The sequence below is a fragment of the Ovis aries genome, chromosome 25 (assembly GCF_016772045.2).
Source record: "Ovis aries strain OAR_USU_Benz2616 breed Rambouillet chromosome 25, ARS-UI_Ramb_v3.0, whole genome shotgun sequence".
NCBI classification, from domain to species: domain Eukaryota; kingdom Metazoa; phylum Chordata; class Mammalia; order Artiodactyla; family Bovidae; genus Ovis; species Ovis aries.
In genome coordinates, this window is record NC_056078.1 from 38393776 (window position 1) to 38416853 (window position 23078).

The 23078-nt window shown below is 37.4% G+C and overlaps 1 protein-coding gene across 17 annotated transcripts in view; it reads left to right on the forward strand.

The window, feature by feature from the left end:
- CCSER2 (coiled-coil serine rich protein 2) overlaps nt 1-23078 on the forward strand; it is a 162671-nt gene that overhangs the window by 84863 nt on the left and 54730 nt on the right. For 12 of the 17 annotated variants that reach the window (XR_006058041.1, XM_042240826.2, XM_042240828.2 and 9 more), the window contains 2 exons: nt 3848-4043; nt 21186-21269. Coding sequence is in view for 15 of the 17 variants with exons in the window: in XM_042240826.2 (XP_042096760.1) it covers nt 3848-4043; nt 21186-21269 (280 nt within the window). In the remaining 2 variants the exon portion in view is untranslated. The remainder of the gene's footprint in view (nt 1-3847; nt 4044-21185; nt 21270-23078) is intronic. The other 5 variants (XM_060406823.1, XM_060406824.1, XM_042240830.2 and 2 more) reach the window with 2 other exon arrangements.

Here is a 23078-nt window from a genome sequence, read left to right on the forward strand (position 1 = left end):
AACCTTTTTGTCTCTATCACAGTCTTGATTACTGTCAGTTGATACAGAAAGTCTGTAAGATAGTATCAGTATTCTGACTTTCTTCAATATTATGTTGGTTATTCTGGGTCTTTTGCCTGTTCATATAAACTTGAGAATCACTGTTAATATCCACAGACTATCTTGTTTGGATTTTAATTGAGATTATGTTGAATCTAGCATTAAAGAATAGATAACCATGATGTTAAAAATACATGTGTTTAACTTTTAATATACCATTTCTATTAATAGTGAGAAAAAAGCTAAAGGTTTTGTGAAGTCAAACTGTGATTGAGATTAGGAGATAAATGAGAAAGAAAAATCCCCAAATCCCTCTCTTTCTCTCTCTCTCACACACACAGAGTATCTCCACTCACCATTCTAACCTATGAGTTACAAATCTTCAGTTTCACGCAAAAATCACATGTCTTAGTCATAAAGAAGCTCTGATAGAAGTGGAGAAGAATGTAAATGTATGGATAGAGCCATATAATTTGGGGAGATTACTTCGAAATTGCGATGTGATTATGCAGCCAAGTGATTATTTGATGTGTGGATTGAATATCAGGTGCTGCTCCTGTATATGGTTTAAATTTAAATTGGTTTTGAAAAAGCTTATTTCTTACAGATTCCTTTTTGTAGTTATTCTGATTCTTTTGTTGTTGTTGTTGTTGATTTTATTGGCTGTACTTACAGAACAATGTTAAATGATACTGATGATAGTGAGCATTTCATTCTTATGCTTCTTAACCACTGAGGTGATTTTTACCTTCATCCATACCTGTATTGGTTCAGTTCTTCATATCCACCAGCCTGTTTGGCCTGTGATTGACCACATAGGTTCTGCCTTTGCAAACACACTGCTCACCTTCCAGTGTTTTCTCCAAAGCAGCTTGAAGTCTTCTGCTGCTTTCATGACCTAATTTCTCTTTAGAAGTCAGTGATTGTTAAAATCTGTACAGAAGTACAAATTTATGACTGTCCAGCTAACATAAGGTGTTTTGTCCAGTCCTCTTTGTCTCATGTTTTCACCTCTCAGTCTTTTTCAAAGATGCAGATTTTCCTTTGTGAACTGCATCATCTTCTCAGAAGGTGAAATCTCAAAATCTTCATTATCTTGTTTTTCCCTTCTGTTTTAAAGTCTCTTTTTATTTTCTGAAAACAGCCTCTCATATATTTGCTTTCTGTCTCAGTTTTGTCTTCTTCTGTCTTTGTACCTTCTCAATTATACTCATTTTATTCCCCAGCAACCTTCACATGGCCCTCGTTGAGATGTTATGTTATTTCCACCTTACTGTCATATGGTTTAGTAACAGTTTGCACCCATATTAATAGAGCATTATGTCAACATTTATCAGTTGGGTAATTTAGGAGAAGGGTATATGGCATTATAGTGTTCTTTTGACATTTGTGTTAGAAAAAATTTTCAATATAAAGAAGTTAGAAATTATTGATAGTAATAGTAATATATCAGTAATTGGTTTTTACCTAACAATTATTACATATCAAGCACCATTCCAAACACTTTAGCATATATTATTCCCTCATTTAATCCTTTTACCAACCTAGTAAGATACTCTTATTCTCATTTTATAAGTCAGGAAAATGAAGCATAGCTAAAGCAGCTTGCCCTTTGTGTTATATAGCTAGTGAGTGACAGAGCTGAGATTTGAACTCAGATAATCTGCATTAATTGGATAATGTAAAAATGAGTAAATCCTTGTTTTTAAAGGGCTTATAATCAGAGGTGACATGTATGCAGGTTTCTTTCATTTATGCTATAAAATAAGTTATGGATCATAAAACAGTTTTATCTAGTTGAAGGTCATTAAGACTCGGACGAGATATAAGTTTAGTTTTGGGTCTCATGGTGGAGGTATTAGAAATGCAACTTAAGGCATATGAACTTTATTTGGTAGGCTCTGGACAGCACTGAGAGAATCTATGGCCCAAAGAATATTGAGTATTTTCAATAGCTAGTTACTATCAGCCAACATAAAAGTTTAAGTTCTAGGCTGGAGCTGTGTCTTTTACACTATTTTGGCTTCTCTAGGTGCCAGTTCTTTGTCCCCATAATCAATTAGTGATCAAAACCTTTTGACCCTTCCTTCGAAATGTTTTTAATTCATCACTTCCTTACATACAGTTCATATTTATGCCTAAATCTAATATAGGCCGTTATTCCATTCCTGATTCATGCTTTGGCAGTCTCTGGTAAATTGGCTATGGATTAAAAAGTCGGTCTGAGGGAGGCAAGTATATGGAGGGATGAAGTAGAAGAATGAATTGGATTCAGGCTGTTTGTGGTCCCCTAAGCCATATGTGAGAGTCTCCTTGTCCCTGAAAAACACGCACTTTTGTGCCATTTCTTTTCTATTTTCTTTTTCTTTCATTCCTGCCCAACTCAAACCTCGTACTTTATAATTCATCCCAAGTTCTTTCCTAGTCAAAAAAATTTCCCAAATTATGTCAGCTTTTTCTTCAAGAACATAACTCTTGTCTCTACTATTCATTTGCCAGGTGATTCTTTTTGTCTTACTAGAAAAATTTTTCATTACTCTGTATATATCTTGTCTATTCAGTTACAGATGGTAAAGTCATAGTAATAATTATCATTATTTAAAATTTAACAATTCAACTATATTTTGAATCAACAAAGATAAAATAGTTAAATGTGAACAAATTAGGGTCTTATCTGTGGATCAGCATTTAAATGTTCTTAAAAATCTCTTTCTTGGGTTGAAAGAAAAATCAGGCCTGAAATCAAATATGAGAAGTAGCTTCAGAGAAGAATAATTACCTTATGAAAACCAAGCTCATATTGAATATTTGAGAATTTAGAAATTTGGGAATATTTGTTAAAACCTAGAAAATTTATTAGAAAATGTATTTCTACTTTTGAAATTTAATGCATCCATGAATTTAAGTTTAATCCTGATATGTTAATGTAGATATTATATTGGAGAGAATACTTTTTTAGTGTATTATTTTAAATATTGAAATTTTACATATATCACAAGTTCTTATATTAAAAACTAACTGGGATTATGTGTAATGTGAATACAGTAATTTTTAGATTGCTATAGCTATGACTACTGGTTAAAACATTCTGTTTTTCATGTCCATGAAACACATTACCCTTAGTTTTTATTCCCTCTTATTCAACATGTATGTTATTGTATGGAACAAAGGAAACTTTAAAATTTAAAAAACAAAATTAAAAAAAAGATTTTTTAAAGGTAGTTTAAGATTAGGAAATACGTGGTGTGTTTAAGACTTTGGTAAAACCTTGTTTAATCTTTACTGGAAAAGATGGTTTATCAGCAATGTAAAAACAAAAGAAGAATAACACTATATTTGTCTTAACTATCTGCTGGAACTTCCCAGAAATAGGAGTCCAGGGGTATATCTAAACTGGGAATTAATGAGGGTAACAGCTAAAAAAAGATGTGAAGTTTAAGAGAGTAACTAAAATTAAAAGCTAAAGATCAATCAGTGCAGAAAAATAAAATAAGTATAATTTTTTCCAGGCAAGACCTTTCCCCAGAAGTTTTTATTTCTACTCTAGTTCCTAAAGAATAAGCTTTACATAACCAGTGTGTAAAATACACAGAAGGAGGGAGTGCAGAGGATAACTGTGTTAATGACAACTAGAATTGATTGAAATTTTCAGTGAAAGCAAATTCACTATCTGAGATGAGTAAAAGTCAAAAGGCTTTGTGATAATAAATGATTTGTAATAATCACTGTAATAATATCATAATCTTTCTTTCTTTCTGAAATTATATTGTATATCTTTTCCCTCCAACTTCTTCCCCTGCCCTTCCAGAGGCTCTCCCTATAGAGAATCTCCTTTGGGTCATTTTGAAAGCTATGGAGGGACCCCCTTTTTCCAGGCTCAGAAGATGTTTGTAGATGTACCAGAAAATACGGTGATCCTGGATGAGATGACCCTTCGGCATATGGTTCAGGATTGCACTGCTGTAAAAACTCAGTTACTCAAGCTGAAACGGCTGCTGCATCAGGTTAGTATATAGGGAACATTTTCAACTCTGATATTTTGAATTGCAAATGGATTGACTTTACTATTTTTTTAAAGTAAAGTTGAGTTTCTAATGACTATTTATATTTGTGGAGAAATAATGGTCATAAATAGTACCGAACAGAAACTCTTCTGAGGGGAGAAAAAGACTTGGGGTTTTGCATGATGGTCTCTGTAAAGTCACCAACATTTATGAGCTATATAATATTTGGTGAGCTCTCTGCTTCTGTTTCCTCATTTTCATAGTACCTATGTTGTAAGGTTGTTAAGAGAGCTAGAGTTCATGGTTACAAATTGAGTGATTTAATATCTGAAACATAGGTGTTCAGTCATCAGTGCCACTATACTTCAGCACTATACTGCTACTATAATTTCAGCTCAGTGAGAAATAAGAAACAGCATTTTATATAATCATAGTCACATAATCCCACTTTGGTTTGAAACCTTCGAGTTTAAACTTCCCCAGTCTTCTCATTTTTTTTGGAGAAAACAGGGACTCGGAGCAGTGATGCGCTTCGTCCACGTGGTGAGCTGATAATAGAAGCTGGCTTCTGATTCAGTAGTATTCTCTTGGTTTGAACAGTTAACACAGACAGTTAACAGTTAACACAGACACAGAGTTTACACCTTAGTTTAACTGTAACTGCTGCTAAGTTGCTTCAGTCGTGTCTGACTCTGTGAGACCCCATAGATAGACGGCAGCCCACCAGGCTCCCTCGTCCCTGGGATTCTCCAGGCAAGTAGTGGGTTGCCATTTCCTTCTCCAATGTATGAAGGTGAAAAGTGAAAGTTAAGACGCTCAGTCGTGTCTGACTCCTACCAGGCTCCTCTGTCCGTGGGATTTGCCAGGCAGGAGTACTGGAGTGGGGTGCCATCGCCTTCTCCGAACTGTAAGGAAGAGATACACCCAGAGACAAAACAGGGTAAAGCTAGTACTAACTCCAAATACATATTTAACACATTTCAGCTACTTCTCACCTCTTCTGCCTTTTCTTTCCAATGTCTCTGAAGCTCCTGACAAAGAAATCTTCTAAAGATTTCAAATTGACTTTATCCTTTGTTTATGTAGTGAAAACAAAATTATGAGAAGAAAATTGCAGAGTCTGTTTAGGATATCTTTAACATTTCCCCAAATGCTGATAGAAGTTAAAAGCTGAATTAGTCCAGTATTTTGTATAACAGCCTCTTAATTTGTCCCTTTTAGTAATTATAAAAACTTCAGTGTGATACATGTATATGGTTTTAAAAAAATCACATAGTATCCAGAAGCTTAATGAAAAAAGCCATATTTCTGTCCTCCCCACATGAGCCAGCCTTTTCTAATCTGAACAGGTTACTAAGTGTCTTTAGAATTATCATACACGGATTTCTTTCATCATCTTCTAGGATTGAGACTGTTATTTCTTGGATAATTCATCTTCTTTTTTCTTAGTTTGCTCTTGTATTTAGCAGGAATATATCCTTAATTTACTGACTAAGAGAGGGCAAATGGATGGTACTTTTTTTCTAGCTGATATGTCATTGAAATCTCTTTATCTACTCTCATATTTAGTTTATAGTAATAGTTTGGCAGGGATGGAATACTTTGGCTGGTATAGAAGTGAGTGTTTCCTTAGAAATTTGAAGTCATTTCTTTTCTAGAATCCAGTTTAGCCACTGAGAAAAGTCTGCTACATTCTAATCCATCTTACCTTGTGTTTTGTCTGTTTTTAATCTCTCTGGGAGATTTTTAGTCTGTTATTTCTGGAAATTTGCAGTTTCAGTGATATCCTGGGATTTAAATTTTGTTGTACTTGTTTGTATTCACTTAATGTATGGGTAATCACTGAGTTTTATGAAGATTCATGTAGTGTGAAATTTCCTTAAGTCATTTCCATGATTATTTTATTTATCCTGTTTTCTCTGGGTGTCTGAGTGTATCTTTCTGGAATCCTTGGTAATCCAAACTAGAATTTATGAGTTTTCAGTCTCTTTTTCTTTCATATTTCCCTTTTCTTTGAGTTTGATTATGTTTTCTGGTGTATTTCCTCACCTTCATATTCCAGCTCCCTGTTTCTGTTGAATTATTTATCTTGGCAGTTGTATCTTCAGTTTCTAAGAGCTCTTTATTGTATGCCTTTCCTTTTTCAAATCATTCAGTTCTTATTTTGTCTTATTTTCTTAGTAAATATATTAAGTAGCTTGTTTCTGTTGTGTTTTGTTAAGATTTCTCAAGTTCCCTACATTGTTATCTCTTCATAAATGGTCATTTTGTTTTTTGTGTTTTAGTTTCTCTTTCTTTTAGAATATTTCTTCAGATATATAATGCGTCTTTGTTGTTTATTAATATTTAAGATTGAAGGGTTAGAAAGTTGATTCAGGACTCTTTGTGCATGGGTTGTCTTGTCAGCTGGCTGGCTTCACTTTACAGTGACACGTGACTATTAGTGGACCCTCAGTGCTTAACTAAGTAGAGTGTTTTTCCTTCTCAGGTTGTTACTGTTTCTCCAGAGAAGAAACTTCTGCTTTTTTTTATTCTTGGAATAGAGGTAGAAGACTGGGACAAGACTGGGAATCTATTCTTGCCTTATGCAGACTTCCAGTTAATTCTCATATTTCTAACCCACATGAGCATGAGTGGTTTTGCCCATCCATTTTCTTCACTCTTAGTTCATTATTTTCCCTGTTTGCTTTTTATCATATTTTCACATTCAGCATCTGTTTTGACCTTGGAGTGAGAAATGAAAAATGTGGAGTAGTGAAAAGTACATGATGGTATCTCTTTGATATTTTTCTTTGGGATTACAAAATATTTGATCCTGATGATTCATACCCTGTCTCCCTGGCATGAGCCTGAGTGTTTTACGAACTATCAGGTATGCCGTACAAATGTTTTGTTTTATAGTTTCCTCTCAGCTCCAGGGTTGAGAATAAAGCCAGTAGTGTGTCTCTCACACAGCTCTCTTGCCTGCCGGTCTCTGGCTCTCTCTGTCCCTCTCTCTCTCTGTCTCTGGGTGTGGGGGGAATGGACACATGGGTGCAGTGCCAGGTGGATGGACTGTTCCCAGCAGTAGCACCTGCGTGAGTGCACTGCGAGTTGAGGAGCTGCTGAATGATTGCCGCGTGGTGGCAGAGGACCACACAAAAGTCAGGGAACTCAAGCTTCTCTATCCCCAGACTTTTTCATCATGACAGGAAAACCAAGTTCATGAAATATACATAAAAAGAGCGTATGCAGCGTAAGGGTACCTTTTAATGGATAACAGGACACAGTTTTATACTCACCACCCAGGTTAAGGGATGAGACATTAAGAAGTATTCATTCTTCACTGCAGTATCTTCCCTTTCCAGAATCTAGTACTTCCCTCGTTTCTTTTTCTGTTAATTTTTGGCCGTCTCTGTTGGCTCAGATTGTAAAGCATCTGCCTGCAATGCAGGAGACCCAGGTTTGTTTTCTGGGTCGGGAAGATCCCATAGAAAAGGGAATGGCAACTCACTCCAGTATTCTTGGCCTGGAGAATATTATGGATAGAGGAACCTGGCGGGCTACAGTTCATGGGGTCACAGAGTCTGACATGACTGAGTGACTAACTCACTGTCTGTGTCCCTATAAATATACTAGTTTTGTCTCTTAGAGCTTTATATAAGTGAAATTATACTTAAGTATTTCTCTGTGAATTGCTTCTTCCATTCAGCATTTTATTTAAGCTTCTTTGATATTTATGTTCTGCTTCATTAATTTTCGTTTTTTTAGTCTCCAATTCTGAACAGTTTCTTTCTCCATTTTACTATTGATGTCCATTTTGGTGTTTTTCCAGGGTGGTTTTTTTTTTTTTTTTTTTTTTTTGTTGCTACGACAAATGATATGAAGTATTCCTGGTATACATGTGTGAAAATTCGTCTGGAATAACTAACTAGGAGTGAAATTTCTGTGTCATGGAGCATAGAAATATTCCAGAAATAGGAAGCTATTTCCCCAAGTTGTTCAGTCTGTTTCACTCTTTTCAAATAGTAAATGCTTTTTTGCATTGTTCTACATCTGAGCAGCACTTGGTATTAGCAGACTTCGTAATTTTTGTCATGTGATGGGACTCTAGTGGTGTTTAATTGTGGCTTTATTCTGCATTTCAAAATCAGGAAATTTGAAACATTGACACATTACTACCATTTAATCCTCAGAGCCTGTTCAGATTTTGCCCTTTGTCTTGGGGTTCAATTCAGTTCGGTCGCTCAGTTGTGTCCGATTCTTTGCGACCCCATGAACTGCAGCACACCAGGCCTCCCTGTCCATCACCAACTCCTGGAGTCCACCCAAACCCCTGTCCATTGGTCGATGATGCCATACAACCATCTCATCCTCTGTTGTCCCCTTCTTCTCCAACCTTCAGTCTTTCCCAGCATCAGGGTCTTTTCAGATGAGTCAGCTCTTTGCATCAGGTGGCCAAAGTATTAAGAGTTTTAGCTTCAACATTAGTCCTACCAGTGAACACCCAGGACTGATCTCCTTAAGGATGGACTGGTTGGATCTCCTTGCAGTCCAAGGGACTCTCAAGAGTCTTCTCCAACACCACCACAGTTCAAAAGCATCAATTCTTCGGTGCTCAGCTTTCTTTATAGTCCAACTCTCACATCCATACATGACCACTGGAAAACCATAGCCTTTGTTGACAAAGTAATGTCTCTGCTTTTTAATATGTTGTCTAGGTTGGTCATAACTTTCCTTCCAAGGAGTAAGCGTCTTTTAATTTCATGGTTGCAGTCACCACCTGCAGTATTTGGGAGCCCAGAAAAATAAAGTCAGCCACTGTTTCCCCATCTCTTTGTCTTGATGTAGTATTCTTTATAACAGAAAGATCTGGTTTACCATCACATGTTGCTTTTAAAAGTTGTCATGTTTTTGTAGATTTCTTCAAACTGTGGTACTTCCTTAGTTTTCTTTTCACTTTGATGACCATAATATATTTACTCTTTTAACCAATTCTGCTGACAATGGCACCTCACTCCAGTACTCTTGCCTGGAAAATCCCATGGACGGAGGAGCCTGGTGGGCTGCAGTCCATGGGGTCGCAAAGAGTTGGACACGACTGAGCGACTTAACTTTCACTTTTTACTTTCATGCATTGGAGAAGAAAATGTCAACCCACTCCAGCGTTCTTGCCTGGAGAATCCCAGGGACGGGTAGCCTGGTGGGTTGCCGTCTCTGAGGTCGCACAGAGTCGGACACAACTGAAGTGACTTAGCAGCAGCAGCAGCTGACTATAATCAGCTTCTCACCGCCTCTCTTGTACACTTGACCTCCTCACCTCTCTAAGATTCTGAATCTCCATGCCTGGCTACTCTCCCGTGTACACCTTCCTCACCCTACTTGGGCTCTGACTCCTTGTCAGCCTCATGGATTCTGACACACCACACCAGTCTTCTCTTCCTGTGGATGCCACTTCACTCTGCTTGGGCTTGACACTACAGATGTCAGTTGATGCCTGCACATGGGTGCCTTCTTAACCCTACTTGGGTCTGACACCTGACACTGGGCCTTTTCCTGCAGAGATGCCCTCTTCATGCTGCTTGAGCTCTTGTAGCTCTCTAAAGGCCCTCCTGTGGGAGTGTGCCCGCTCTACACCACCCTGCTTAGACTTACAGCCCATACCAGGCTGTACATATATCCTCCTCTTTCTATTCACATTTGACTCTGGTATCAAATTGTTCTCCCATCCTCTCTGTGTATGCCCTTTTCAGTCTTGTAAGCTCTGACATGCCTTGGTAAGCTGGCCACTGGCAGGGACCTGTTTTTCAACCTCCTTAGATTCTGAAACCTGTGCTGGGCTGTCCTTTTTGGTTGGAGACTTATTTATTTATTTTTGCCTCATTCAGGAAGATAAAGGAAAGTGAGGAGGAAAAAGAAGCAAATTTTCAAAAAATGATTGACTTTATCAAGGTAGAATTTGCATTCAAATGAATTGTGCCTATTTTAAGTATAAAATTTGAGTTTTGATGAATATATACAGCTGTGTGACCACTACCACAACAATCAAGATATAGGACATTTCTGTTGCTGCTAAAATTCTCTCATGTCCCTTTGTAGTCAGTCTTCTCTCAAACCTGGCCCAGGCAGCTATTGCTCTGCTTTCTGTTACTAAGGTTTTGTCCTTTCTAGAATTTCATCTGAAAGTTTTGTCTTCCTCTAAACTATACCATGTGTGCTTTTTTCTTGCTGGATTTTTTTCACTCACCATAATGATTTTGATACTTATCTGTGTTTTGTGAGTTTCAGTATATTAGTTTTTATTGTTGGGTAACATTCCATTGTGTGTGTGTGTGTGTGTGTGTATACCACAGTTTTATTTTCATCCATTTACTTGTTGATAGACATTTGAGTTGTTTTTAGTTGTGGGTTAATTGAGATAATGTTAAATTTCTAGAATAATAATGAAAGTTAATAATAATAGATGTATTAAAAAATTAGAATTTGAATTCAGGGCATTTTTTCCACTTGTCTGTTGTGTGATCTTGGATAAGTTAAATTACTTAAACTTCCTATGCCTAGATTTCCTTATAACAGAAGTAGAAATTATAATAGCTCCTGTTTCAGGACTGTTGTAAAGAAAACATGAGGAAATTTAGGCAAGTGCTAAGCATAGTATCTGATGCATAGGAAGCAGTTAATGTTAGCTGTTATACTGACAGTAGCAACATCAATAATGATAAAAATGTGAAGGTCAAGGATTTTTAATTCCTTGCATTGCTTATAATTTTATGTAGCTGCCTAAAAGCTAATTCTGTTTTCTTTAGAATCCATTGATTGTTATTTCATCGTTCAGTATACTTTATTGAGCACTTGTTGAGTTTCAAGGATTGTGCTGGTAATGAAGATAAAAAGAAGGAAGATGTAATTCTTGTCCTGTGTCTAGTGCATCGTTCTTAAAACTGTGTGTTATAGCTGGTTAGGAGATTCTGAAGTAAACTTCGTCCATCGTAACTATTTTCCCTAATAAAGTAGAATAGTATAGAAACTGTGCTGTGCTTAGTCGCTCCGTTGTGTCCAAATCTTTGCAACCCCATGAACTGAAGCCCACCAGGCTACTCTGTCTATGGGGATTCTCCAGGCAAGAATACTGGAGTGGGTTGCCATGCCCACCTCCAGGGGATCTTCCTAACCCAGGGATTGAACCCAGGTCTCCCACACTGTAGGCATATTCTTTATAGTCTGAGCTACCAGGGAAGCCCAAGAATGCTGGAGTGGGTAACCTATCCCTTCTCCAGGGGATCATCCTGACCTATGAATTGAGCCGGGGTCTCTTGCTTTACAGGCAGATTCTTTACCAGGTGAGCTACCAGGGAAGCCAGCAAACTCAGATGGTTTGAAGAGTTAAATATTTTCTTTAATGTAGAAAATTTAGAAGAAATCTACAACTACTGTTTTTAAATGGCAAAATAAATCTATAGAAAAAGATATCTATATGTACAAGTTAAACACTTAGGTTTAATAAAAAAAGTTTAAACTGATGAAATTTATAAATAAGGTTTGCTTAGAATATTATAGATTTTAGCCATGTATAACAATGTTCTAGTCAATTTGAATGTCAGTAAAATTTTTTTTTTTGAAAATGTCTTTGCCCCAAGCGTCTGTGAGGATCAACTCATTTCTTAAACTCTTAATTGAAAATCAGGCTTTATGATTATATTTTTATAATCTTTCCAAATATAGTTTGACTCATTAGATTTTAAATCCCATAGGTGAATTACAGTATTACTCAAAAATTTATCTTAGCGCACATTCTAGGTTGTGTGATGTGATACAATGTTCGTCCATTTACTCTGCTATTTAAAAAAGTGACTTATGAAAAGAAGATGAAAAAATCTCTCCTGTTCCTCCACTCCCTTTCCTAGGGTGCCTCTTGTGATTGTGTTGTAGCATATCAGAAACATAAGGGCGCTTTGTTGACGTCACTGATGCTGCTTGTCAGCAGAGACTGGTCAGTGTTGCCAGGCTTTTGGTTAGTTCATTTCAAGTGTCCATGTCCGTTGCAGCTGCTTTGGAACTGATAGGAAGATCCCAATTTTTGGAAACTAATGGAAGACCCACCTGGGTAAGATGGAATTTGTTATAGGGTTTCCTACATGTTAATATGTGAAGAGTTTAAATATTAGAACAAAAGTTTACCTTTATGCTTTGTTGAAAAAGAAAAATGGAAGATGGTAGCCAAGTGTTCCTCTTAGAACAGGGGAAGGTTTACTGGTCTTTTTGAATCTTTAGTAAAATACTAATGACTTAAGAGTTAGTCGACTTAAGGTTAATTGCATTCAGAGCTCAAAAATCCTGACTAGGGCTTCCTTGGTGGTCTAGTGGTTAAGACTTTGCCTTCCAATGCAGGGGTCGTGGGTTCCATTCTTGGTTAGGGAACTAAGATCTCACATGCCTCATGGCCAAAAACCCAAAATATAAAGTGCAAGCAATATTGTAACAAAGTCAATAAAGACTTAAAAAAAAAAATCCTAACTAGAACCCACAGAAACTGCTGAAACACTTCACTTAGTAAAGCAGCCAGAATACTTGGATAATCAGTTAACTATGAATTGTTTACTTTTGTGCAGTGGTGTGTTACAGTTTTTATGTTTTTGCATCTATGCATTTATTAAATATGTGTATTCAAAATGCTTAGAACAGTGCCCAACACTGGTCAATAAACTTACCTCCTTAGGTGGTGCTACTGGTAAAGAACCTGCCTGCCGATTCAGGAGACATAAGAGACACAGATTTGATCCCTGGGTCAGGAAGATCCCCTGGAGGAGAAAATGGCAACCCATGCCAGTATTCTTGCCTGAAATCCTGTTGACAGGGGAGCCTGGTGGGTTATAGTCCATGGGGTCACAAAGAGTCAGACATGACTGAAATGACTGAGCACGGCACTCGTATGTGTAGGATGAAGCATGGACATTGCATGCATGGTTGTTATTCAGTGATTTTTAAAAAGAGAATGTTTTCTGTACATTTTATGATTCCCCCCCACCACCCCCAAAGCTTAAAAAGACTTGTCTCAAAATGTTTCCGAATTTTGGCCTGAGTACTTTTCATCTAAGTCAAGTAGTGTCAGAGTTATTTGGAGGGTATGTGGTTTTATTATAGATAGAATTGGAGATTATATTCATGATCTTTAAACTCTTGTGCTTTGATGGAAATAATAGCCTTTTCCTTCTTTGATCTCTTGAATCTATATTATTAGCCTGTTAAAAATTGGAAGGCTCTGAGACATACCTTTGAGACATGTGGTTGTTCAGTCGCTCAGTTGTGTCCAACTCTTAGCGATATACCGATAACTTAAACATTAATGAATCCCACTTGTCTTGGGCCGTGCTATAATTTATTTTATTTAGAAGAATTTTTTTAATTTTCAAAAATGCAGGTTTGGTATACAAGACTTCTTTTCTAATTAATTTCTAATTTGGTGGCTCAGCAGTAAAAAAAACAAAACAAACAAAAAAAAACGCCTGCAATGCAGGAGCTAATGGGATCAATCCCTGGGCTGGGAATATCCCTTGGAGAAGGAAATGGCAACCCACTCTAGTATTCTTGCCTGGGAAATCACATGGACAGAGGAGCTTGGCAGGCTACAGTCTATGGGGTTGCAAAGAGTCAGACATGACTTAGCAATTAAACAACAACAAATCTTAAAACATTAATAGTAAAGAATAATGTCTATAGGATATAAATTCTTTGGAATATATTGATATTTCCTTTGTGTCCTAAAGCAAAACTTTGGAAACTTTTGAAAACTTTTCCTTTGGCCATATAGTAAATATATTTTAGCCCTTTTAGATAAGAGGCAAAATTGATGTTACATTTGTTGTTCAGTCACTCGGTCGTGTCCGACTCTCCGACCCTGTGGATTGCAGCTCACCAAGCTTCCCTATCCTCCATTATCTCCAGTGTCTGTCGCCCCCTACTCTTCATGCCCTTAATCTTTCCCAGCATCAGAGTCTTGTTCACTGACTCAGCTGTTTGTTTGTATCAAGTGGCCAAAGAATTGGAGCTTCAGCTTCAACACCATTCAGTGAATATTCAGGGTTGATTTTCTTTAAGATTGACTGGTTTGATCTCCTGCAGTCCAAGGTACCCTCAAGAGTCTTCTCTTCCAAACACCGCAGTTGGAAAGCATTAATTCTTTGGCAGTCAGCCTTCTTTATGGTCCAACTCTCACATCCTTACATGACTACTGGAGAAATCATAGCTTTGACTATATGGGCCTTTGTTGATAAAGTGATGCCTCTGCTTCTTAATACACTGTCTCGACTTGTCATAGCTTTTCTTCCAAGGAGCAAGCAACTTCTAATTTCATGGCTGCAGTCACTGTCTGCAGTGATGTTAGAGCTCGAGAAAATAAAGTCTGCCACTGTTTCCATTTTCTTCCCCATCTATTTGCCATGAAGTGATGGGACTGGATGCTATGATCTTAGCTTTTAGAATGTTGAGTTTTAAGCCAGCTTTTTCACTCCTCTTTCAACCTTCATCAAGAGGCTCTTCAGTTCCTCTACACTTTATGCCATAAGGGTGGTATCATCTGCATATCTGAGGTGATTGATATTTCTCCCGGCAGTTTTGAGTCCAGCTTGTGATTCATCCAGCCCAATGTTTCGCATGATATACTCTATATATAAGTTAAATAAGCAAGGCATCAATATATAGCCTGATGTACTCCTTTCCCATTTTGAACCAGTCTGTTGTTCCATGTCTGGTTCTAACTGTGGCTTCTTGACCTGCATACAGATTTCTTAGCAATCAAGTAAGGTGGTCTGCTAGTCCCATCTCTTTAAGAACTTTCCACGGTTTATTGTGATCCACACAGTCAAAGGCTTGAGTGTAGTCAATGAAGCAGAAGTAGATTATTTTCCTGGAATTCTCTTGCTTTTTCTACTATCTAGCAGATGTTGGCAATTTGATCTCTGGTTCCGCTGCCTTTTCTAAATCCAGCTTGTACATCTGGAAGTTCTAGGTTTATGTACTGTTGAAGCCTAGCAGTGTGTGTGTGTGAAGTGAGCCTGTGAGTTATATGATAGTTTGAAGAATCTTTGGCATTGCCCTTCTTAGTAGTAGTATACTGTATACATATGTCATAGTCTGTTTATCTGTTTAGCAGTTGAAGGATATTTGTGTCTTTTTCCAGTTTTTGGCAATTATGAATAAACCCACTATAAATATTCGTGCACAGATTTTCATGTGAGGATGTTTTAATTTCTCACCTGGGAACGGGAATGCTGGTTGATAAGTATATATCTAACTTCTAAAAAGCCTCTTGATGAAAGTGAAAGAGGAGAGCGAAAAAGTTGCTTAAAGCTCAACATTCAGAAAACAAAGATCATGGCATCCGGTCCCATCACTCCATGGGAAATAGACGGGGAAACAGCAGAAACAGTGTCAGACTTTATTTTGGGGGGCTCCAAAATCACTGCAGATGGTGATTGCAGCCATGAAATTAAAAGACGCTTACTCCTTGGAAGAAAAGTTATGACCAACGTAGATAGTATATTCAAAAGCAGAGGCATTACTTTGCTGACTAAGGTCCGTCTAGTCAAGGCTATGGTTTTTCCTGTGGTCATGTATAGATGTGAGAGTTGGAGTGTGAAGACGGCTCAGTGCCAAAGAATTGATGCTTTTGAACTGTGGTGTTGGAGAAGACTCTTGAGAGTCCCTTGGGCTGCAAGGAGTTCCAACCAGTCCATTCTGAAGGAGATCAACCCTGGGATTTCTTTGGAAGGAATGATGCTAAAGCTGAAACTCCAGTACTTTGGCCACCTCATGCGAAGAGTTGACTCACTGGAAAAGACTGATGCTGGGAGGGATTGGGGGCAGGAGAAGGGAACGACAGAGGATGAGATGGCTGGATGGCATCACAGACTCAACGGCCGCTAGTCTGGGTGAACTCTGGGAGTTGGTGATGAACAGGGAGGCCTGGCATGCTGCGATTCATGGGGTCGCAAAGAGTTGGACATGACTGAGCGACTGAACTGAACTGAACTGAAATGAACTGAACTTCTTGAGAAATCAGCAAGCTGTTTTCCAAAGTGGTTATTTGATTTTGTATTCCTACCACAATTAATGAGAGTTCCAAGTGTTCTGCATCCTGGTCCATACTTGATATTGTCAATATTTTTCAAAAGCCCTTCCCAAGTCATGCGTTGGTATCACATTCTGGTTTTAATTTGCATTTGCCACATCTGCTGGATCATGGAAAAAGCAAGAGAGTTCCAGAAAAACATTGATTTCTGCTTTATTAACTATGCCAAAGGCTTTGACTGTGTGGATCACAAAAAACTGTGGAAAATTCTGAAAGAGAATACCAGACCACCTGACCTGCCTCTTGAGAAACCTGTATGCAGGTCAGGACGCAACAGTTAGAACTGGACATGGAACAACAGACTGGTTCCAAATCGGGAAAGGAGCACGTCAAGGCTGTATATTGCCACCCTGCTTATTTAACTTATATGCAGAATTCATGAGAAACACTGGGCTGGATGAAGCACAAGCTGGAATTGCTGGGAGAAATATCAATCACCTCAGATATGCAGATGACACCACCCTTACGGCAGAAAGTGAAGAGGAACTAAAAAGCCTCTTGATGAGAGTGAAAGAGGAGAGTGAAAAAGTTGGCTTAAAGCTCAACATTCAGAAAATGAAGATCATGGCATCTGATCCCATCACTTCATGGGGAATAGATGGGGAAACAGCGGAAACAGTGTCAGACTTTATTTTTTGGGGCTCCAAAATCACTGCAGATGGTTGACTGCAGCCATGCAATTAAGATGCTTACTCCTTGGAAGGAAAGTTATGACCAACCTAGATAGCATATTCAAAAGCAGAGACATTACTTTGCCAACAAAGGTCCATCTAGTCAAGGCTATGGTTTTTCCAGTGGTCGTGTATGGATGTGAAAGTTGGACTGTGAAGAAAGCTGAGCACTGAAGAATTGATGCTTTTGAACTGTGGTGTTGGAGAAGACTCTTGAGAGTCCCTTGGACTGCAAGGAGATCCAACCAGTCTATTCTAAAGGAGATCAGTCCTGGTTGTTCTTTGGAAGGACTGATGCTAAAGCTGAAACTCCAGTATTTTGGCCACCTCATGCGAAGAGTTGACTCATTAGGAAAGACTCTGATGCTGGGAGGGATTGGGGGCAGGAAGAAACAGGGACGACAGAGGATGAGATGGCGGGATGGCATCACTGACTCAATGGACCTGAGTTTGAGAAAGCTCCAGGAGTCAGTGATGGACAGGGAGGCCTGGTGTGCTGCAATTCATGGGGTCGCAAAGAGTTGGACACGACTGAGCAACTGAACTGAATGACTAATGACATTTAGCATCTTTTCTTATGCTTATTTTTCAATTGTATATCTTCTTTTGTGAAGTGTCTTTTTTTTGCTAACAGATTTTTTATTTTTGATTATTAGTAGTTCTTTATATATGTTTTTTATCAGTTATGTAAATGGTGAGATAAATGGATATTGAAAAAATTGTACTTTTTGGGCAAGCATTTAAAATTTGAGTTAATGAAGTCAGTTAAAAACCCTAGATTTTCACATTATCATTATTTTTGTTGCTGTTGTTAAAAGCAGTCACTTTATAAATGCCTTTTGCATGTTTTGGTGATGGTTTGCAGTTATCAAAAAACCTGCTTTGGCACCATTGATTTCTTTTTTTTCCCCGGCATGTTTTAAATTGGCTTCACTGATTTCTGTTTCTTGATTTTCAGTTTCATTAATTTCCATACTCTGTTATTTTCATCTTTTTGTTTGTGCTGGCTTTATTTTGTTCCAGTTATGGATTTGACAACTTTGCTTTAATATAAGTATCGGGTACAATAATTTTTCCCTCTAAGCACTGCTTTAATTGCATTCCACAGATTTTGATATGTGGTTTCATTTTCCTTTCAACTGAAAATATTTTCTTATTTACCTTGGTACTTCTTTTGACCCATGGATCAAAGAAGTTTGTTGTTACTTTCTAAGTGTTTGAAGATTATTTTTCTGGTTTTGATTTTCTAGTTAATATTCCATTTTGTTCACAGAGCACATTCTATTTTCTGTTCTTTTAAGTTGAATTATTCAAATATGTAGGTTCATGTCTTTCACCAGATATGAAGTGTATTTATCCATTATCTCTTCAAAAATCTTTGCCGTGAGCTCTACCTTCTATGACCTCAGTGATATAAATATTAGATCTCTTGTTATTGTCCTATAACTCCTGTACCATTCTGTTTTCTGCCCCTCCCCCATCTTTTTTTGTCTTTATTGTTCAGATTGGATTTCTGTTAATCTGTCTTTATGTTCAATCTGTAACTCAAATGCTGATACTGTATTTAGTCCATCTAAGTACCATAGTATTTAGTGCATCTAGTATTTAATGCATCTAGTCCACTAAAAATTTTTGGTTATTGAACCTTTGCAGTTCTGACATTGTCATTTTCCACTTTGTGTGTTAAGTCTTTGCTGAGACTTTCTCTTTCTGTTCCCTTTAAGAGTTCACCCTTACTTTTGTAGAATTTTTATAATAACTCTATTAAAATCTCTTACAGTTAATTTTTTTGTTACTTAATTTTAACTTTTTAATTTTGTCAGTGATGTTAGTTGTCTTTTCCTGTGTGTTTCGAGGCTTTCTTTCTTTGTACACTGAGTAGTTTTGGATCATATCTTAGATGCTTGACTGTTGTGTTCAGTTCAGTTCAGTTCAGTCACTCAGTCGTGTCCGACTTTGCGACCCCATGGATCGCAGCACGCCAGGCCTCCCTGTCCATCACCAACTCCCGGAGTTCACTCAGACTCACGTCCATCGAGTCCGTGATGCCATCCAGCCATCTCATCCTCTGTTGTCCCCTTCTCCTCCTGCCCCCAATCCCTCCCAGCATCAGAGTCTTTTCCAGTGAGTCAGCTCTTTGCATGAGGTGGCCAAAGTACTGGAGTTTCAGCTTTAGCATCAGTCCTGTAGTATGAGACTCTTAATATTGTTTAAACTTTATGGAGAATGTTGATTTTTCCTTTTCAGCAGATAGAGTATCTGGTTGGGACCACACGGCAAGTTCTGATTAGCCACCTTTGGGTTGTGGTTGTGCTGTCAGTTGTTCCCAAAGCCTTTGCCGTGCCTGCCAGGTCCGTTTCGAGTGTACACCTTCCAGTGGCCAGCTTGGGACCTGGGCAATGTGGTCTTGGTTTATTTCTCAAAGTTTTTGAAATGCTGCTTAGGATCAGATCCAAGCAAGTGTGATGCTCAGGAGTGGTGAACCTAGAAATTTATATACAATTTTCTAGAGTTACTTTCTTCATGACATCCTGGTATTTTCTATTTCTATGAGCTTGCCTTTTTATTCCTCTACAGTGAAAGTTCTGTTTTACTGCACACTTCCCACAACTAAATCCATGTCCAAGGCAAAGCAGTATGAGCTTGTGTTGTCTCCTGTTCTTTGGGGTTCCTACTTTGCAGTGGCCAGGAAGGTATTGTAGATGTTGGAAAAGAAGTCGTTTTATAGTTCCTCTTTTCTCAAATATATACTTATATATAGGACTGGGCTTTTTTTTTTAACTTTAAAAAAATTTTGTATTGGGGTATAGCTGATTAATATTGTTGTGGTAGTTTCAGATGAACAGTGGAGGGACTCAGCAGTCCATATACATGTATCCATTCTCCCCCAGACTCCTCTCCCATCCAGGCTGCCACATAACCAGAGTTCCATGTGCTATGCAGTAGGTTATCCATTGTATATAGTTGGTTATCCATTTTATATGTAGCAGTGTGTACAGGCAACCATAAGTTCATTCTCTTAAGTCTGTGAATCTCTTTCTGTTTTGTAGATAAGTTCATTTGTATAGTTTTTTTTTTCTTTTTCTTTAGATCCCACATTCAAGTGATTGTTGTATGACATTTTTCCTTCTCTGTCTGACTTACATCACTCATTATGACAGTCTTTAGGTCCATCCATATTGCTGCAGATAGCGTCATTTCATTCTTTTTAATGGCTAATATTCCACTGTATATGCGTACCACATCTTTTTTATCCATTTCTCTGTCAGTGGACATTTAGGTTGATTACATGTCTTCACTATTGTAAACAGTGCTGCAGTGAACATTGAGGTGCATGTATCTTTTCAGATCATGTTTTTCTCAGATATATGCCCAGGAGTTGAAGGCTGTTGATTCAGTGTGTAAAGGCAGCCAGGTACCATCTGAACAAATAAGGTATTGAGCTGCAGTTGTACTGCACTGGTCAGGATCTAGGTCCCTCACCATCATCCCAGGCATATTCTTAGTTCATCTTTTTTAAGGTTGTCTGTGAATCATTGGACATGCCATGTTTTATCTGATTATTCCTAAACTATTTCAGCAAGACGTAGGACTTAATGATACCCTGTTATTTTTTTTTAAATTGGGTTTAAGGACAAAAACTTTAATTTTTTCAATTTTTAAAATTGAGGTATAGTGTATAGCCAGTAAAGTGCTTAAAGGTGTACCAGTCTTAAGTGTAAAGCTTGTACTTTTCACTTGTTATGTACCCATGTAACTGCCATACAGAGAGGACACAAAACATTTCCAGCATCTTTATGGGTTATAATGCACTTTACTGTCAATAACTCCTTTCTTCTAAGCCAGCCACTACTCTGATTTTTAGCACCATAAATTAATTTTACCTCTTCTCAAACTTGATAGAGTCATGTAGTATGTATACTCATGTGTCTGTTTCTATTCAAATGTTTTCTGTGGTCAAATCTTTTTGAGTCATTTAATATTATTGTTTCTGACTCCTTTGTACTCAAAGCACCAGATCTGATTCAAATCAGATTTAATTTGACTTTTATTTTACATTTTTCATAGGTGGAGTAATCTTAAGATTTTTAAGGAATTGTCCTGTGTTTCTTTTCCCATTCTAAAACTTTCACTGGCTTTCTCACTGTCAACTTACATAGTGAATGTTCCACAAAATACTCTTTCTTGAACCCTGTTGTTTCCTCTTCTGTGTTTGTTTCTGCCAGTGCATGGAGGTAAAAAGGAGATTTCTGAAATCTTAATTGATTACTACTCTAGCATTTGGTCTGGGGTGAGTTCAGGTTGAGCAGAATGCTTGCAGTTAATTGTATTACTCTTGCGTTTTCCTTTTCTTCTTTCTGACAGCATGATGGAAGTGGTTCATTGCATGATGTTCAGCTCTCATTGCCATCTAGTCCGGAACCAGAAGATGGTGATCAAATATGCAAGGTATGGTGACTAGGTAGTCATGCTGAATTTAAAAAAAAGTTTTTTTATTACTAAAATTATAAAGCAATAATAACACTTTTAATAATAAATATATTTAAACCTGCAACTTTGTTGTCTTGGGTTTTGGTCAGATTTGCCTTTCACTTTTACTAACTTTTTAAGTTAAGTTGATATCCCTGTGGTACTTTAATTTGAGTTGTTTTATCAGTTGGATAGTCATCTGTCCCAGTATTAATATTGGTACAGGATTCTTTTTAAAAAATTAAGTCTTTTTTTTTCAGAATTATGAATAGCAATTTAAAATATGACTACCAGTAAAAAGTAAAACTGTAAATAGGTACTTCTCATATATATGTGTGTATATATATATATAATCACAATATTGAAGAACAATATTCTTCACTAGCTGAAAATATTCAGTAGCTGAAAATGACATTTTTTAATGTTTAAAGATATATAGAATGCAGATGCATTTTGTACTTGTATATTTTTTTATAGTTCTCATCTTTAGGTCTAGTTTTAGTTGAAGAAAATTCTTTTTGTATCTTCATGAATCACATACTTATTTCTTAAGGACATACAAGTATTCTTGTCTTTCCTAGTTCCAGGTAAAATTATTGTTTCCTTTCACATTCTGTTTTCAAAGTATTCTAGTCAGTGTATTCTACTTGTCTGTAGTAACAGCCTCAAAATACTGGTGGCTTACAATAACAAAAGTTTATTTCTTTTTTTCCTTTGTTTTTAACAAAAGTTTATTTCTTATTATTTCTCATTATGTTGTATTTTGGTTGTAGATTAGTGAGACTTCATGTTTTTTCTTCTTTCTGGGATTCTGGATGAAGATCTTGCTTTTTGTACCTGAGGGAAAGTAGCATTGGCAGAATACATTAGTTGAATGTAACATATGTTGCTTCCAAAACAGGTCAACTGACCAGTCTTGATATTAAGCATCAGGGAAGCACAGTTTTCTCATAGGATATGGAGTGACTTTTGGGGAACAAATTTATGTATAAAACACAAAATCAAAAAATATTGGATAATAGTCACATCTGGTTGTCTGGTCTTGGCTTTTCAGTGTGTTACCTACCTGTTCTTTAATATAAATTTCTTCCCATCTTCAGGTTTCCATCCTGTTGTGAGTATAATAATAGGTTTGCAGGAGGACATCTCTTTTTGAAAAACTTACATACATACTCCCTTGAGAGCCATTGATTTAGATGATTTCTGGTTGTCTCAGTTGTTTTTTGTTTGTTTGTTTGTTTGTTTTGTGATTGCTACTTTAAAAGTAAAAATTGACTTTTTTCTAAATTTTTTTGTGAGAAGTTTTTTACATATAAATAAATTCTTTTTAAAGAAAAAATTTAATTCCAGCCTTTGTTGCAGAACTCGTGTCTTTGCTTTTTCCATCCTCCTTTAAAGTTCGTTGTATGTTTAGTTTTGTAAGATAGACGCAGCGTGCGTTTCTCTCTTCTCCTCAGTGCCTTTCCTTTCAGGCAGATCATCCCTAGTCTTTCTTCCTTCTTTTTGAGGTTAGATGCAGTTTCTCATTGGGCTTCCCGGGTGGTGCCAATAGTCCAGAATCTGCCTTCCAATGTAGGAGATCCAAGAGATGGGGGTTCGATCCCTGGATCAGGAAGATCTGTGAGTAGGAGATGGCAATCCATTACAGTATCCATGCTTGGAAAGTTCCAAAGACAGAGGAGCCTGGCCCCCGGGGCACAAACAGTCAGACACAACTGAGCACGCATGCCTGCAGTAGCTCACACTTGCTTTTTCTAGTACACTAGACAGCCCTTCACGGTCATCAGC